At 41.0% G+C, this 18,508-nt stretch overlaps 1 protein-coding gene across 2 annotated transcripts in view; it reads right to left on the reverse strand.

Annotated features, from left to right (window-relative positions):
- The window catches only part of glra4a (glycine receptor, alpha 4a), a 50,342-nt gene extending 35,600 nt beyond the window's left edge, over positions 1–14,742 (reverse strand). The window contains exon 1 of one of the 2 annotated variants that reach the window (XM_085789349.1): positions 14,442–14,742. In XM_085789349.1, coding sequence (XP_085645475.1) covers positions 14,442–14,509 — 68 coding nt within the window. In that variant the 5' untranslated portion in view covers positions 14,510–14,742. The remainder of the gene's footprint in view (positions 1–14,441) is intronic. The other variant, XM_085789350.1, reaches the window with a different exon arrangement.
- Between the last annotated feature and the right edge of the window lie 3,766 nt (positions 14,743–18,508).

Consider the following 18,508-nt stretch of genomic DNA (forward strand, 5'->3'; position numbering starts at 1 on the left):
TCTGCCTTTCTTCGTCATGTAACTAGTCCTTCATACTTTGTGCTATTTCAACAATTCAAATATCAAAATGTTTAGCCTTTTCGGGACAGGTGTGCTATGTCTTTTCTCTTTTCAACTATTCATACTTTTTGCAATATTCAACTATTTTTGATTTTTTTTTCCCCATAGAGAATGCATTGGAACAGTCTTGAAACTCTTCAAATCTTCTTACTTCTTTCAGTCTTTAAAGTGTCCACATACTTTCAGCTAGAGACTTCATTCAAATTCTGAGCTGTAGACAAACTTTTTAAGTATTCCTCTATGACTCAGCTTATTGATATCTTCAACAGTTTCTGATATTTGGCCGCTTTAAAATCATTAAGTTTTTTGACAAAATCCAGCTTTATAATGGGTGTGTGTTGCGTCTAACGAGCAGGGCTTAGAGTGAGTGACATCATCTCTAGAGTGAGAGGGATCGAAAAAACATTCAGGATTTTTTCTGGATAAATTGCCAGCACGGCCACAAATTAAACTCTAGACACATGATTTCCTCACCGGTTTGTAGCCACTCTTGTCGTGTCTCATTTAATGTGCTCAGAACAGCAGACAGACTTACAGAATTGTCTCAATGAGCCTAATTGTGCAGCTAGACCCGCTCCAGTGGCTCATCCACTTCAATATAAAAGTAGGAGTTGATTTTTTTAGAAAAGCAGAAATGCCCCCTTTTCTACCTTGCGACCCTGAGAAAAGTTTTTGCCCTACAAACATTTAATGCACATCAATGTGCTCAGGAAGGTCTCCTTGCCCAGATGGTCTCTACCACATTCTGATAAGAGGTACGGTTCTCTGTTTTTTGGCTGTCATTAGGAGAGCTGCGTCGAGCTCAAAACTGACTGTTCTGCTCCTGCTCTGTTGTGCAGGTGGCCATCAAGTCTGTCTCTCACACACACACACACACACACACACACACACACACACACACACACACACACACACACACACACACACACACACACACACACACACACACACACACACACACACACACACAGTGCCACCCAGTAAAAGGTAAGCAGTTAGTCACCATGGTGCAGGCTGCCACACAGGTGTATTCAATCAGATCATTAGCACATGGAGGGGTTTTGTGGTGATCAACAATTGTACTTGTATTGTGCTGGCTATGTGCTGGTCCATAGAGTCAGAGGAGGTTGGTCCTCCTCTATTTTTTAGAGGCCAGATGAACATCAACATATTTTTTAGAAAGAGTAACTGGTTGAATTAAACCATTACCACATCATTTCATGTCTCCACCAAGTTCACTTTCCTCCTCCTCCTCTTCTTTTTCTCCCTCCTTCCTCCCTCCTCCTCTTCTTCTCCATCCTTCTGCCTTCTTTCTCTCCCTCCTCCTCTTCCTCCTCTTCTTCTCCCTCCTTCCGCCTTCTTTCTCTCCCTCCTCTCTCCTCCTCCTCCTCTTCTTCTCCCTCCTCCTCTCCCTATCCCTCTTCCTCTCCCTCCTCCTCTTCTTCTCCCTCCTTCCTCCCTCTTCCTCCTCCTCCTCTTCTCCCCCTTCCTCCCTCGTTCTCCTCCTCTCCCTCCTCCCCCTCTTCTTCTCCCTCCTCCTCTCTCTCTGCCATTCAGCCCAATGCAATTTATTTCACAGCAGAGTAGCAGGAGCTCAACTTTTTAATTCGCTGGAATGGGCATTATACTTTGTTTGATTTCATCAAAAAATAGTCACAAGTCACAAAAAAGGTCCTCTACTTACTTGTTGTGGCTCATTTCTTTTTTTTTTAAGTATCATTGAAAAATCTCACATTCATCAAAGTCTCAACCTCCCTTCTCCACAGCTCTGTCTGTAGTCCAATGGGTAAGGTGGCTGCTTGCCAACCTCAAGGTCACTGGTTCAAATCCAAGAGGGGCACTCTTGTTATGTTATGTTGAATTCTGCTCCCCTCCCCCACCTTCAATTGGTTACAGGTGTTCGTTAAGAGCCACAGTTTGCAGCACATCATCACAATCAATGACAACATGTTTAGGTGTGTACTCTCTGTGAAATGGCAGAGTAAAGGTTTATTGATCATGAGGCCATGGGTTCGATTCCTGCCTCATTCATGTGGTACTTTCTGATAGAGACTTCATTCAAATTCTCATCTGTAGACAAACTTCTAATGGCTCATTTATACTCTTTTCTTTCTTTTTTTTAAGCATCATTGAAAAATCTCACATTCATCAAAGTCTCAACCTCTCTTCAGAAGTCAGTGACCTCTTATCAGTCAGTGACATGGATTTCTTTTACTCTTCTCTCATTGAATCCAACTATGGTGAAGTGGTTAGGTCAGTGGGCTGATGTGCTGAAGGTTGTGGGTTCAATTCCCTCCTTGGACATGTTTCTTGTATGCCATTCCGCATGTCTTTGTCAATTTATTCTGCTAATTCAGCATGGTTCAGCAATGGCTTTCAGCATTCACACCATTTCCATTTTTGGAAATGCTTTTTCTAGTTTTAGATGGTTTTGTCCAAAACAAGGCGTAGCCTATACTTTTCTCTTTTTCAGTTCTGGAAATCCATGAAGTAGTGATTTAGTTCTGCTTCAATGACATAATGAAATGTCAAGACTGAGCTCAACTTGTTACTGTACACTGACGTCAAATACTACTTCCTTAACCTAAATGCTCCTGGTTGTAAACTACTTTACAATATTTTTTGCAAAAATAAGCAAAGCCGTTGACACTCACTGCGTTTTTTAGTGTACTATGATATACAGTGGTGAAAATAAGTATTTCATACCCTGCTGATTTTTGCCCTTATTTCACTTGATCAAATGTTAATTAATTTCTAACCTTTACATGATGACATTAATTCTGGATATTTTGTTGATATTCTGTCTCTCTTTTGTTAAATTTTTTTATTTATTTTATTTAATCTTTATTTAACCAGGAATAATCCCATTGAGATTCAGAATCTCTTTTGCAAGGGGGTCCTGGCCAAGAAAGCAGCACAGTACATCCACATCAAGTACACATTTGGACAACATCAACAAAACAGCTAAAACAGTAACAGCAAATCACATCATTACTAAACTCACCATAAAAACTATAGACCATCCATTTCTTTGTGGGGGAGCAAACTTATAAAATCAGCAGGGGATCAAATACTTATTTCCCCCACTGTAATCTGAAGTTAAAATACAGCACTTCACCTGTCAAGGACAACCAGTCATTTCACTAATGTAGTAAGAAAAAGTCTGCCAGTGATCCAGAGGTCAGAACACAAGGGATTTGTGGAAGCACATGAACTGTAGTGTTTTACCCTTGAAGCATCTTTGCACAGTGTATAAAAGACGGACACCTGCGGGCCAGAGTGAGCACCAATACCAGGCAGTAATTCATTCAGCGTGGGGAGGAATTACACAGGCCCCTGCTTTGTATACCAACATGGACCACTCTCATTTCATGCTGCTGGAGACAAGAGACCCTCTCTCTGCCATTGTGTTATCTGACGAACACAGCTGTAATCCTCCTCAACGACCCTCTGCACCTCCTTCACCACCTGAGAGAACCTGCTTCATCGGTCATCTATGACCTCAGCTGGACTAAAATGGAGTGAGAGGAACATGTTTTTGATGTTTTCGAGCTTTTATTTTTTACTGCAGGAAGGCATAAATGGATGTTGCAATGTACCATGTAAGAGGATCACACAGTAGCTTCTTTAATCAATGAGCTGTTACATTACAGTCACAGGAACGAGCTTCAGTGACTACAATAAATGCACTTTTGTAAAAAATGTTAATAGGAAGAGAGCTATGTTTATAGAGCAGCTTGGTGGACTGCTGGCTTTCCAATTAGTGAAATATGAACATGCAATGAAAGAATAGGCTCTTGTCTTTTTGGGTGTTGTGGTCATTTTTAAAGGGATAGTTCAACATTTCCCACATGGCCCATAATCCCTATAGTCATAGCAGTAGGTTTGTTAGCTTTAATTGTTGGTGCAAGTATTTTTAGAACGGCGGAGCAGAGCCGCTAGCTACTCAGAGCTACGCTACGGAGGCTGATAGGCCGTTGGTGGGTCTAGAAACGAGCCATAGGAACTTTTTGAGTCTCGAACACCGATTGTGTTCACCAATCACAGCGCTCTATCTGTTTAGAGAGTCGTTGGGCGGGCTTAACGCGATGGCGACATACATTTTAATTGGCTTGTCGGGCTAACGTCATCCTGCTCTTTGCTCTGATTAGTCATAGCACTACCCTATTGCGTGCAGAGGCAGTTTGAAAGGATTGTGCCGAGGTCTATACCGGTCGTTTCCAGACTATACATTTGATTTATACGAGTTGATTTTAAGGCAAATGCAAAGAGAGAAAAAAACAGCTTGCACCTACTCCTAAAACTATAGGGAATGGCCCAATTTGCCAAAATGTTGAGCTATCCCTTTAAAGCTTATCCACTACGGTAAAATTATTTATGTACAGTTTACTATTGAGTATGTTTTCAAAGCAAACCACAAATAAAGTAGTCAAACAGTAAGAATATTATCAATATGAATCATCCCTTTGTTTTATTTGAGGCAGATCACGCCTACAAGATTTGAGTTAAAGCTTTGTTCTAAATTAGTTATTCTTGCGTCCATGCGTGCACTTCGCTCATCCACTATCTCCTTGTTGAGTTCATTTTTTACTTTAAGTGATCTAATTCTGAATCAAAATGGTCTCATATGCTGAAAAGTGTCACTCAAGTAAAACAAACGAAATAACCTTAATTAAAGCTAATGGGTTAGGCTGAGGTGTACATTTTACTTCGAGTTAGTGACTCTACTACTGTTTCCTGCTCTATTTGGCTGATAAATTACAGGCCTTTGTAATTACTGATTGATTGCAGCATGGTCATTCTAAATGCTTCACTTAATGAGATTTTGATTCAATTACAAAACAGATCTGCAGTTTGACCCTACTCCCCACAGTTTCTTTTTGTGCAGCCATTTATTATGAGATTTGGTGTTTTGTAGGCCTCACTCTTCCCTGTCCCTCAGAGTGAGGTTTAATCAGCAGGGGACTGTATGGTCAGACATAATGACATGATGGAGGGTTTCATAATGGGTACCCACTTCATGTTCCTAATTGCAGAGAACATAATGACCTACAGTGGTGAACCTCAGAGCCAGAGTGCTGCTCTAGTCAATAAGTGGCCATTTTAATCTGCCAGGGCCAGAGAAAAAGAGTGGAGAGGTCCACTTAATTGCATTACCCCTTCACTGTGTCACACACTTTGTTACCAAGATAATGACAAGACTCTGTGTGCTGTGTTGTCTCGAGATGTTACACTGTGTGCACAAACCAAAACAAAGATTCTCATGTATCTGAAAGCACAACTTGGTTTTCGAACCACTGAAGCCACCTAAACTGCGACACCTCCACAGTGCCACCACCACTGCTGTCTCTGGGTTCAAGCAGCCAGGGCAATACTTGAACTTATTTCTGACTATACGTGTGATTATAGCAAGTTGATAGTCTGGCTGAAGAGACCTTTCTCAGTATTGATAATAGACAAGTATGGTGTCAACACAATGCTGCTTTTGGGTGTGGCAAAGCACGGTTTAAAGCAGAAGTAAGCAATATTTTTGTGTTAATATAAGTCTTAAATAGTTATATCTTCCGACAGCAATCACTTACATAGAGTGTTTGGACCGAAACACGGGTCTGTCAGTCACTCTGCTCTGCTCTGAGCCGAGGAGAAAACTTTTCTCGTATCCTACAAGTTTTATCCAATGAGGAGAGAGAACAGCATGCAGGGCTGTGTGTGCAGCCAAGGGATGCGCGTGAATGTGGTGACGTAGGGACGAGGACTGTTATGGTGCGTTCAGGGCAGCCCGTAACTCGTGTTTTTCCGACCTGTGAAGTCGTACCAGTTCGATCTGGTACGAGTTCACGGGTCGAAAGTTACGAGTGGCCGTTATAGTGACTTTTACAGGTAAAACAGGTCAGAAAAACACAAGTGGGTTGCCTGGAACGCTACAAAGTCGTAAGTCGTGACTTGAAGCTGTAATTTACGGTTTCAAAAGCCTGCCTGGAACGCAGCATTAGCCAAAACGACCGGATCGCTTACTTCTGCTTTAAACACAACAGCTGACCTATTAGGCATCACTGGTGCTGCAAAGCCTTTTTTGTGTGTTTACACATTCAGTTTTGGTTTCCACCAGCTCAGGATGGAGATCCATGACTCTTTAGTTGCTACCCGCTCTCTGCTGACTAACCATGTCTGCATCTGAAAATGATTCTGGTGACAATGAATCATTAGAGTGAACCAGAAAAGTAAGATTAAAGGCTGAGAGATGCTAAAAAGGTCCCATAGAGCTGAGGGGAACTGATCCTCAATGGTTTCATCACAGCAAGCAACCCATTTTCTGAATAGTAATTTCATCCATTATTATTATAGTATATTGATAAGAGTAGCTTTAATTTGATGATTTCTTTCTTTCTTTTTTTTTCCCCAGCAAGACTTCTCTTGTCCTACTTCTTTGGTTAATGTTGCTTTAAGCCTTTTTGCATAGACTTCTGCCAGTTTGCAGTTCTCTGTGGCCATGAGGTGGGAAGTTTATCTCCATGCTTTCTTTTACTCTTGGCGTGACATTTTCATCCATATACATGAACTGTTCATATATGTGAAGCAAGTGATGTCAGCTTAGCATTTGTGGGCTACAGTTCTGCAGAGATTAAATGTTTACCCTGAGCTGATACGCATCAGTTACACTTCATGATGCGTTTATTATTCAGTGGCTCGGGGTTTTGATTTCAGCTGGCAGCAAAGGCATCTCACAGACACAAGCAGTGTGCGTCAGCAAAAGGGAGAGATGCCCATTTTTCTTCCAAGATGGAAGGTTTTTGTAAGACGTCACTGATGATAGCTTTTAAACTCATGGTGAGATTCTTAATAAGAGAAAAGATCATAAAGATAATTGGCGTATTTCAGGAGATATGCTCCCTGGGGATAGAAACCACTATCTTTTACCCTCCAGCATCAGGATCTCTGTGAAAATTACTATGTCTTCAGATGTGGCAAAGGAGATTGTAATGCACATTTTATATAACAGAAAGAGGTAAAGGTCATGTGTGGTTTGATTGAAATGGGTAGAAACCCATCAGTCACATCTCTCAGCTTGGGGTGTCAGAGTAACTGTGAAGGTGCTGGCTGACTGCTGGAGACCATCAGTAAGCTGTCACCTCCATATATCCAAACACAAATTTTATGCCCACTGAGGCTATGGGCAGGTCTGTGTCAGACACCGCTGGCTTGTCAAGGATTTTAGATTAGACTGTGAGGCCAAATATGCATGCTCACCAGCTCCTCGTTTTTATTAAAAGTTGCTCGTAGCAAATTTATAATGAGAAGGATGGCTTCTTAGTTTGGCTGAGAAGTTAACAGTGCAGTGACTTTTTCCGGCTGCAAAGACGGTTACTATATAAAATTGAACTAGTTTAAAACGAATCCTGACGTTCCTCTGAGAATGGGCAGAGTAAATAAAGACTTGCTTTTGAAGTTTTATTTAACAAGCTACAATTAAATCAACAACTTATCCTCAATGGAATTTAAGGCTTACCAGGGAAAAATATATCAACTCTTTGTTTATCTTTTGATGAATTTTCTTTGTATCCCTAGTCTTCATATTTCATTGATAAGTATACCACTACTGTTCATGGTGGCGCTGGCTGCGGAGAGCAAACCGTCTGTTCAACTCCTGTCTCCAGCTTGGCTCTCATTTTTTAGTCATTAACTCACGTAAACATCCCATCTGTCCTCCTTTCATGCCTCCTTTTCGTCAGCACTCCTCTCTGCTCTAGTCTGTGTACCAGCCCTGTGTGTGTGTGTGTGTGTGTGTGTGTATGGGGGGGGGGGTTCCTGTGTTTTCAGAGAGGATAACAGAGCCCCAAAAGTGTCTGTGACACTCTTACTCAAGGTGAAATTACAGCTACACTCGATTGATAATATTGTTTGTTTTTACTGGCATGTGCAATTTCGTTTTTGGAAAAGGTTTAACAAGTGAAACCCTGCATGTGAGCTGACTTCTACGCTTTAATTTCAGTTCAGTTATGCAAAGGCTATGCATTTTCTCCACACGAGGCCAATTTTAGGTTCACCATGTGTGGAAAAACAGTTCCCAGGTGGAATTGACATTTTCTCATCCAGGTTTTTACACACTCATACTTTGTTTTCATCTCCCTGTCAGTTGTAGGCCTAAAACATTTAGAAAAAAAAGCAGACAATCATTGCGAACCTCTTTCCACTACTGTTTACTAGCCTCCAGATATTACTTTTCTGTTGCAGATACTTCTATACCAGCTGGGACTACCATCAGAATTTAATTAAAAACTATCATAGAAAGATTGTGTCCTCACCCAACAACGAAGCTTTTGAAGTTTGGATTGACTAAATTGTGTTTACTTCTTTCCAGAACATTTTCTTCAGGGAACGCTTTTGCGCCTGCTCTTTCACAGGTGCTTCTTTATTCAAGTAATTTGATACAATATTTTCAATAAACATGAAAATATGCTTTGAGTTTTAACATAGTGTCTTCTACATGTAGCATTTCCCTTTAGGAAACCCTTGATCTCACACATTTAAGTTGATGTTGAGTCTGAGAGGAGGGGCCCAAATTCAGACTCTATACCTTTTTGATTTCAGTCAACAGCTGTGAAGTTGCTTTTGGGTACAGTGGGAACAAGTTATGGTGATCACGTAATGTTGTTAGTGATCCACCACTCATACAGATTTTTAAAAAAATCTTAAAAAACTCGGCACAGAATCATTCGCATAGAAATGTCATTAGAAATAATTTGCTTATAGTTATCAGGTAATTCACCTACAATTGATTTTCTTTTCACACAACACTTGAAAAAAATGGTTGTGCCCTTCCGCTGCCGACCCTCTCCTAACATGTGTGCATGTGTGTGCATCCTCACCACTTTGACTCAGTGAGTTATTTCGCCTGCTGTTCCTGCTCTTCTAACATTTTAGGACTTCTACAGTGTGTAATTAAGATCCCTACACTCTCTCAGCAGGTGTGTTTCATGAGTGCAGTGTAATGATTTCACCTGAGCCATTCGGACAACCTGCAAAGCTGTCTGTTTCATTACTTTATATTCATGTCATAAGACATAAGACTGTTTATTTATCCCACACATGGGAAGTTTGGTTGTTGTAGTAGCATCGTAGCATAGAAAATAGAAAAATATGCAAAACAGAGAGAGAGAGAGAGAGAGAAATATACATATCTATCTATATACAAATGTCAATTACATCGTAATCTTTATAAGAAATTATTATGACCATTATAATCCCCCACTTATAAGAGTGGATTTGACTGGGCTAGACGTGATCATGTGTAAACAGTTTCCACTGCACCTGTCAAATTTGCCTGCATGAAAGACATCTGTCTGGAAGGTTTTCAGGCAGAAAGGTTTTTAAGCAGAGAGAGAACCACAGAAAGTAGTTGTGCTGAAACTTAAACTAACAGTAACTGAAAAACTGAGAATAAGAATATATATATAAAACAGAATATACTAAGTTAACTAGTCAAGAGGTCGACAAGGACATGAATCCCAGTGTTTCGGGTAGCAGCTTTTGCCAGAGAGCCTTGACAGCAACCCCAGTTTGGCAGCCGTCAGCTACTGGGACAACACTGTAGTTCACACAGGTTATTCAAAAATATTTGTATTTGACTGCTTTACCACAACGGTCTAAAGCCAGTCTGGATCAGTTTCTGTTCTGACAGAAGGGGGAAATAAAAGTGGATGGTGCAACACAGCTAACAAGCTCCATCAGCTCTCTCCATCTGTGGTCTCTCTGGCTCCCTGCTTCTTAAGAGGTCATTGTTAAGACAGTTTGCTATAATATCGTGAATTTCTGTGTCTAAATTGACCAAAGTACAACTCGACAAAATTTACAGTATGCAGACTTTCTTCACCATCACATGGAAATCCACTGAATGAAGTGATTTCATTTTAAACACTTAGAGATATTAGAAAAGCAGCACTACATTTTAAGACAGCACAGTTTCATGCATTCCATACAGGCCATACAACACTAAACCTGCTACCATTTCCTCGGCAGTGCTTAAAATGTTCAAGAAAGTTTGTTCAGGAAAGAAGTCGGCTGTGGTCAAGGGTACTTGTCCTAAGAGAGGTCATTTGGTACAAAATGTTATCACCCATTTGTCTTCACCCTGACCAGGCCCACTCCCAAACCTTCTTCCTCTTTTACACTGTGTTCTTGGACTTTTTCAAAAAGGGGTAACTAAGAGAAGAAAAATTGCAGCAAAGATGTCTTTGTGTTAAGGTATTATGCCTGATAACAGTTAGGCAGCTGATTTGGGGTATGAATGGACTTTAGTGAGGCTTATCGTTGTTATTTTCTTTCACCAATTTCTCATTGAGAGAATGCATTTTATGTACATGACCACGCACAGCTAAAAGTGTTCACTTTCCCACTGAAAGTAGTTGGTAAATACGAGATCTCAGACTGGAAATAATGACTTCTTAGACTTGAGCACAGATTTTTGAACATTTGTGCAAACTGAAGAGTCCAAAGTGCTTTGCTCTTTGATTACAAAATTTGACATTTTAAGTCTACTGTTTGGATATCTGAATATTTTTTCTGTTATTACACAAAATTGGTGTCAGACTAGAAAGTATCTCAGTGGCACAAACATAATCTTAATTGGGCCAGTTATTCATGGGGATGCTGGAGACTTTCCAACAAACAACAAAATGGACCCAGAAATGTAAATGTCAAAGAGTTTCTCACAATGTTCACATTTTTGGATCAGTGATGGTGCATTAAAACAAGTGCACATACTTAAAACCAAATATGAGAAACGGAGCAAGAGCAGAGCAATGAAAACTTTCCTTATAACATGCTGAACTGGGTTAGAGCAATTCTTTATGAAGCTCCTTTACTCTTTTCCAAAGATGTCACTTGCAATTTGTTTATTTGGATAATTCTGCTGCTGACCCACTTTCCGAAGATGTGATGTGTTTAAGTTTATCATCAAGTAAAGTCATTACCTACTTGAAATAATTCATTACAGCTCAGAGGAAAAGACAGCACAGCTCCAGCAAATCCACCTCTCCTTCTCTCATGAACACACACACACACACACACACACACACATCAATTGGACAGCCAATAACCAGGCATGTGAGGACTCGGCTCCACTACAAGATAAGACTTATTCTCTGATATTTCCAGTTCTGACTCATGATCTCTCAGTGACTCCAGGCAAGGACAGAAGGGATCCTTGACGCGTTTCTCTGCCCTTCACTTCAATGCAACACGCTGCACTTCACTCTCCATTTGCCAACGAACAGATCCACATCAGATGATGGGGGACGGGGACACAATTGCACAATTTGTGTGTCCACTGTTGTAATTTCTCACAGTGGGGATACTTTTAGGCTTATTTGAGATTTTTGATTATCTTTTAGAGAGAACAAGATTCCCCAGCCAGCTGCTGCAGTTGTTTAGCTCTGCTTATAACGGACTGAACCTGCACAAATACAAACTGCTGTTGGCCACCCCATTGAGAGCAAACACAAGTAGCACAATTTCAAGCTCCATGCCAGATGGCAGAGCTCACAAATCACAGAAATAACTATGTGATAAGTGTCTTTATAGTCCCCAACAGAGTGCTCAGAGCTTCACCTGGAGCCAGGCTATACTCAACAAAACATTTTTGGTGCACACAAATGTGTTAGTAGCATTAAATCAAAAAAACCTGCCATGTACTGAGTGAAAGCTGAGATTGAATGTTCGGTCAAATTTCATGATGTTGTTTACTTCCCTTTTGTCAGGTTTTTCAATATGTTTTTTAAATGAGAATTTTTCAGTTTTCAGTTTTTTATTTTATTCAGTCAAAGATGGATGTGGTGGCAACTCCGCAAAACCTTCTGTATGCAGCTAACAATACACAGCCAACCTTTAGATTAGTTACGAGTAAGAAACTACAGGTGTTAAGGCTTTAAGTCTAAAGGTCACTCAACAACAGTCCAGAAGTGAATTGGCCACTGGAGCCACTTGGCACTGTGGTACAGTAAATGGAGTTGTTCTTCACCTAAAGCTGACGACTTGTGGTGAGTTGCAGTGAGTTGACAACAGCATGACTGTCAACTGTCAAACACACCAAACAAGTCCAGGTGCTTTTCATATGGGGCAATAGTGAATACCACCACACTAGTCATGTTGTCGCCCCCTATTGACTGTGCTCGTGTCCACTTATGGACTCGAAACATGAAAACACTCTGCAAGTTAACAGTGTGATTTTGATGTTATATTTATATTTCTCCACCATATCATCAAAGTCCAACTTGAAACAACTCAAAGCATAAAGTAATTGATCGAAGGAATCAGCAGAGAAAACAGGAATCAAACATGAACTGAGAAAAAGTGAACAAAACTCAAATTTTCAACCACTTACACCAACATACCTGTACTGTACCCACTGCAGACATCACAGTCAGTGCAATATAAATCGACGTTTCAGTTAATTAAAGTGTAGTTTTGTATTTCGTTCCTGAAAGCAGCAAAGTGATAGAAAAAAGATTCAGGTTTTCTTTCTGAGTTAAGACTAACAGACCTAAAGTGTTGAAACAAGACACGACCGACACAGTTGTCATCTCTTTCTCTCTCACTCACTAACACACAGACACACACACTTTCCCTCTCTCTCTCTCTCTCTCTCTCTCTCTCTCACACACAATCTCTTCTTAACTCTCGGCCTTGAGATGAGATGAACTTTGTTATTTATTACAGCTTTCTTTCCTGTTTCTCATTTCCTCTTGTTGACAACAATCCAGTGCGAAACCTATCATACCAATCCAGCCTGTGGTCTGTTTTACATGACAATCTTCACATCTCCTCACATCTTTTACAACACTTCCTGTCCCCCACACCCACAGCTCCATCTTCTCCCCCTCCCCCCACCCCTCTCTCCATCTCATCTCGTCTTTCCTATCTGAACCATTTCTCTCCATCTCTCAGCCCGTCCGCCACTTTACTAATCTCCTCGCCGCCTCCAGCTAAATGAATCAGCTTCACATTTCTCCTCATCCCAGTTTGCTCCCATTCCCATTTTCACCCTCCATCTCTCCAGCCCTACCTCACCACACCCGTATCAGATCCTGCCTGTCTCTCTCACACCTGCCCTCCTCTTCTCGATCCCTTCCTCCTCCCCCCCATTCTCCCCTTCCTACATTGCGAGCGGAGAGGCTGCTTGGAGAGAGAGAGAGCATATAATTTCTCAAGAGGAGGTGCTGTCAGCTGACTGCTCTCCAGGCTAAGAGCTGCTCTCCTTGCCCCTGGGTTCACAGAGTCACGGCTCTGTTCCGCTCCAGGATTATGCAGATCTTAATTCCCTTCAGCTCCCACCTGAGGTTGGCAGGGCATGAAATAGGGAAAGTGTTCACTGCAAATAAAAGTTTTTGCCACCAAGAGGGTGGGAGATGGAAGGGGTAGAAGAGGGCAAGGGTGTATGGAGGAGGAGAAAAGAGAGAAAAGGAAGCTGGGTCGCTTGTAGACGGTTTGAGTGAGTGAATAAATATGTGAAGGAAAATAGACATGATTTTGGGGGGTTTTTTTTGCGTCTGTCCCCAGGCGCACTGAATACACAGTGACTGCAGTCTGCCACCACATGTGTTCTCAACTCTATTACAAGCTCTTATTCTGGAAAGAGGAATCCAGATGTTTGGTATGCATGGCATTCAGTCAGTAGGCATCAAATGGGTCGTCTCCCAATGAGCTCCTTGCCAACATGTTGTTGGTAAATTGTTAATCAGCCCATGAATATCTTATCATTCACTGAGGTCTTGACGTTACCTTTTAACCTCCTCTAAAAGCCACCAAATTAACCCTGCCATGCAAGCAGGAATTCCACAGGTAGTTTTTCGACCAGGGTAGGTAATAAGGCAATAGTTAATGATGTTTTTTTTATTCGTTAATTTGTGCAATTAATTAATTAATTTGCATTTGCAGCCTGTTTACAAACTGCGACCATGATCTCAAATCTCAGAGTTGGTGTCGAGCAATGAGAGTTTGCGCTGTGGGTAAAAGAAGTGGATGATTTCCAGTGATGATCAACCCCACCTCGGCTCGCATGTTCCGCTCTATAAAAGGATGTCTCGGGTTTTCTCACTTAATGATATCTTATTAAATGTGACCAGTGTTTTGGGGGTGTAGTTACCTCAAGGTAACCTCACACATTTCCGTCGCACCAATACTAAAAACCCTCTCCGTGTAGTGCGCCCCCCCCCCCTTAAGAGACACGTCTACGTTATCAAGTTCAAAAAGTAAAAGTGCGTAAAATGACAGATGTGAGATGTCGCGGAAAAGTTGATATAAAGCAGTTCATGAGAGGTTGGGAGGGGGAAAAAAAACAAGTCGCATAAACAACAAAGAATATAAGAAATGTCAGTGCGCCTCACCTGATAAAGCCTCCTTGGAAAAAGCAGAAAGACAAGACATACAAAATCCGAATGACCTGTGGGAGCATCCTCTGGCTAAAAATCTCTCCTCAGTCCCGCCGAATAAAACTTGCAAGGAAAAATAATTTCGGGAATCAGCAAATCCACTGAGCAGCTAGTGAGAGTGGGTTAGAGGAGGAAGGCATCGTCTCTCTCAGTGATCCAAGCTTGTCTTTGGGGAAACTTCTCCCCCCTCCCACCAAGTCCACAGAGGGCTGAACACATCCACACAGCAAAGGCTCTCTCTGCTTCAGGCAGCTGGACAGCTCTGGTCAGTCACTCACTCACTCAGTCAGTGTGTTGCTGCTTGTGTAGAAGGGGAGTGTCGGTTTGCGTGTCACTCATTATGTGTGTATGTGTGTGTGTGTTGTTGTTTTTTTTATTATTAAAGTGTGAATTCGCCTTCTTTCTTTCGGTCTGTCTCTCTTGAACCCCCCCACTCAAAACATATTAAACGGGTGACGATTTAAAGGAACAGTCGCGTTTGTTTTGACGTCTTCCTCATGTGTAATTAGCCTTAATTGGGATGGGGCAGTGATGGCTGAGATGATGATGATGCTGATGCTGATGATGATGATGAGCTAAATTACATCGCTGAATAGAGGCTGGTTGATGAGCAATCTAGAGTCAAACACTAATAACAAAATTCAGTTTGGAAATATTGGAGGAGGTGTTCAGAGGATTCACATATGTCTGAGTGTGTGTGTGTGTGTGTGTGTGTGTGTGTGTGTGTGTGTGGCTACGTGTGTGTGGCTACGTGTGTGTGGCTACGTGTGTGTGGCTACGTGTGTGTGGGAGTGCAGCCCATGTAGTGCTGGTGTTATAGGTTTAAAATTGTGTTTAAGAGTTTGAGAGTGAACTCACACAGTCCGTATCTGTAAATCAGAGTATCCTGAAGTTTTTTGGCTGCTTTATTAAACCTTCTTGTGCTTCTCTCTGGCCACTAGAGGGCAGAGTATGCTGAAATAGTCTTATACATATACATTAGGATTTAAAGTTTAAAGCTACACTTACCAAGTTTAGAAATTCCTCTTATATTAAGTTCATACAAAGTGGCTAACTCACATTGAATTGTCTCGTAACTGCCTTTAATTGCCATTAAGCCTACTCAGTGTTTTATTGTCTTTCAGCCCTTTGTTTTGGTTCCCTGGTTACACGTGAAAACAAAAACAAGACACATATTGATAAAATAATTTGATAAATGACTGAAATTTTAATATTGCTCAATTTTGGGTCACTGTGTAAATAGACAATCGGTTGCTAAGATGTTTTTCAGGCTGCTACATTAGTTTAGCATTTCACCCCAGTGACATTACCTATAATGGACAGTTAGTTATATAAATAACAAAATCAATGCACCAGAATCAGAGACTGTCTCCTTCAATGCTGCCTTCTTCATTGTCAAAACGTGGCAACTACATTACCCACGCTGCAATGTGACGACCAACAGTTCAGTCAGTGATGTGCATGTTATAGGAGCAGCTGATGTAGCCTCCAGCTTCTGGCTCAAGCAGACCTCGGGCTGCAGAGGTCTGGTACGTCACTTCCTCATAATGCCACACCACATTATCATACTTGTACTTTTCAGCCTTACATTATACTGACTTAAGTGACATCACTCGCACAGCTCCTTCTAAGCCATTATACCGCCCCCCACATATAGTAATACTTACCAGTGCCTGTGAACAGAGTAGTTCACATTTAATGATACATCGTGTTTTTAGCTTGTTTTGCTGACCCTAAATGTTCAAATTACAAATTAATTAAGAGGGAGATAAATGTTACCTTTAAGGCAAATTATGTCTCATTATCTGACATGTTACAAATGTAGTTTCTAAAGATATGAAATATTCAGTGTTTTATTTATTTTTCTAAGTTACCAAAGAAATAGATTGGCTGGCTGGCTTGGTGAAAACAGAGTGCATTGCTAGATGACATTGTGTCTTATTTTCCAACCAGCAGCAGTCATCAAAGTTAGAAACCGGCCATATAAATAAATACAGTATTTTAGTTTGGACTAAAGCTACTTGGGGTATAGGTTAGAGACAGATCAACAACATTAATGAAAGGTAGGCTACACTGGGCAGAAATTGTTCTCTGGCATGAAGGTTTCGCAACAACATGGATATTTGCTACAGCCAACCTATTTTGGGATCAAAAAAAAAAAGGTTCTAGTACATACAGTAGACGCTAATGTAAATTGTGTGGGTTTTGTTACTTTGTAGTAGACAAGTAGTGTAGTAACTGTAGTCGCCTTTCCCCAGCTGACATCTCAAAGCAGGTGGTGGACTTCTCCAACAAGTCCACCATCAGTCTACTTGTGGGAATGAGCTCTGTCTCTCCCATAGAAGAATAAATCTGTGTCGATTACATACCTGCTAGGTGTCTTTCAGAAATGCAGTGACTGGTTATAGATCAGTGTATCTGCACTCTCAGTATCCATTAAAGGCTCTGTATTAGAGATCACAGGGCAGTAGCACAATGTGACACATCACTCACAGGGTTTGACCATTAAATTGCTTCTGTTGCAGCCATTTTTCTTCCCAAGTGGCTTCCACCCAGCAGATCTAGTGTTTCTTAAGCAGGCTGAGGTGTCACCATTTTCTTGTTCTCTTTATATTGGAAAACAGAGCAGATTAACCTTTACCTTATTCAGTAACCCAATCTCCTCATTCGCCTTTCACTGAGGTACGCATTAAAGATGCATTAGATTTCTCTGCTCTTATGAAGGCTGAAAAATCATAAGCTTCTTTGCCTTTTCAATCTGATAATTAATTTACATCCGTTTTTATTCGCATCAGGCAAATGCTGTTTTACGTTTAGATCTGTTTTATGTGCTGGAAAGAAGATTTTCACACCTGTAGTGGATTGTGAAATATAATATTTATTGAAAAGGTTTATTAGGATGCCTCCCATGATGTCTGGTAGCTGCCACGGCAACTGTGTCAGACTCTGGTGTAACACCCAGCTTCTTTTCTACTGTCTTGCATTTCTATTTATTTTCTATCAGCTGCAGAAACCTGAGAGGCCAGCTTTAGTGTGTTGAGGATGTAGAGTTGAGGGAGGTGGAGATGGGGTGAGTAGATGCAGAGAGTCGACGGTGGAGAGAAAAACAGAGAGAGGAAATGAAAAGATGAGGGCTTCTGTCTCTGGCAGCCAGGCTGTTGTTGCTGCTCTCCTATCCAGTTGGCGAGCAGTGGAGCTCTAAAATAAGTGCCGACATCTGGGGCTTGAGAGTACGCCACCTACTACAGATAATTTCACCCACCAGATTTCCACAAAGGAAGGCAGTGTTGCCAAATTAAGATGAACACTGATGTCACATATCCTATTGGTTTGTCAGGTCTGGCTCATTCTTTTTTTTTTTTTTTTTTTTACAATTTAAAGCCCTGTGTGAATTATATACTGTATGCTTTTTAGAAGGCTCTGTTAGTATTCTTTTCTTAATGTCATTCAATCCTATGGAAAAACAAAAAATGCATTAGCCCGTCACTCAATATTTACAGGCTCCCCTACCCTGTCTGTAGCCTCAAGCATTCACTCTTTCTTAAGATGCAAATCTTTAAAGGAGCAGTTTGGCATTTTCCTGAAATGTGCTTGTTCGTGATATTGCCGAGAGCTGGACGAGAAGATTGACAACACTTTTACATCTGTCCAGTCGGACAGTTTAGATGCGTGGGAGCGGTTGTTTGTGGTCACTGTACCAGTCCAGCACGTAACACCCCATGAAACCAGAAAGTGTTGTTTTTCTCCACTTCAATTTTGTGTGGAGCTAAAACACTTTTAGCAAATGTTATTCACACAGTAATAAATTGTGCATTTGTTGGTGACTAGTATTCAGCAAATGAAGATGAATATTAGTGTCACGTCTCCCATTAGTTAGCCGAGGACTGGCTAAGTCTTAAACCGGATATCTAAATATAATTTTTTTTTAAACGAAGATTGAGTTTATGTTTTTTCCCTTATTGTCCTTAGATCCCGTTTAAAAAAAACAACAATAAGAGCAATATCAATTATTACCAGCCTCG

The sequence above is a fragment of the Trachurus japonicus genome, chromosome 10, assembly GCF_045865225.1.
Source record: "Trachurus japonicus isolate A0001 chromosome 10, Traja_1.0".
Taxonomy (NCBI): Eukaryota; Metazoa; Chordata; class Actinopteri; order Carangiformes; family Carangidae; genus Trachurus; species Trachurus japonicus.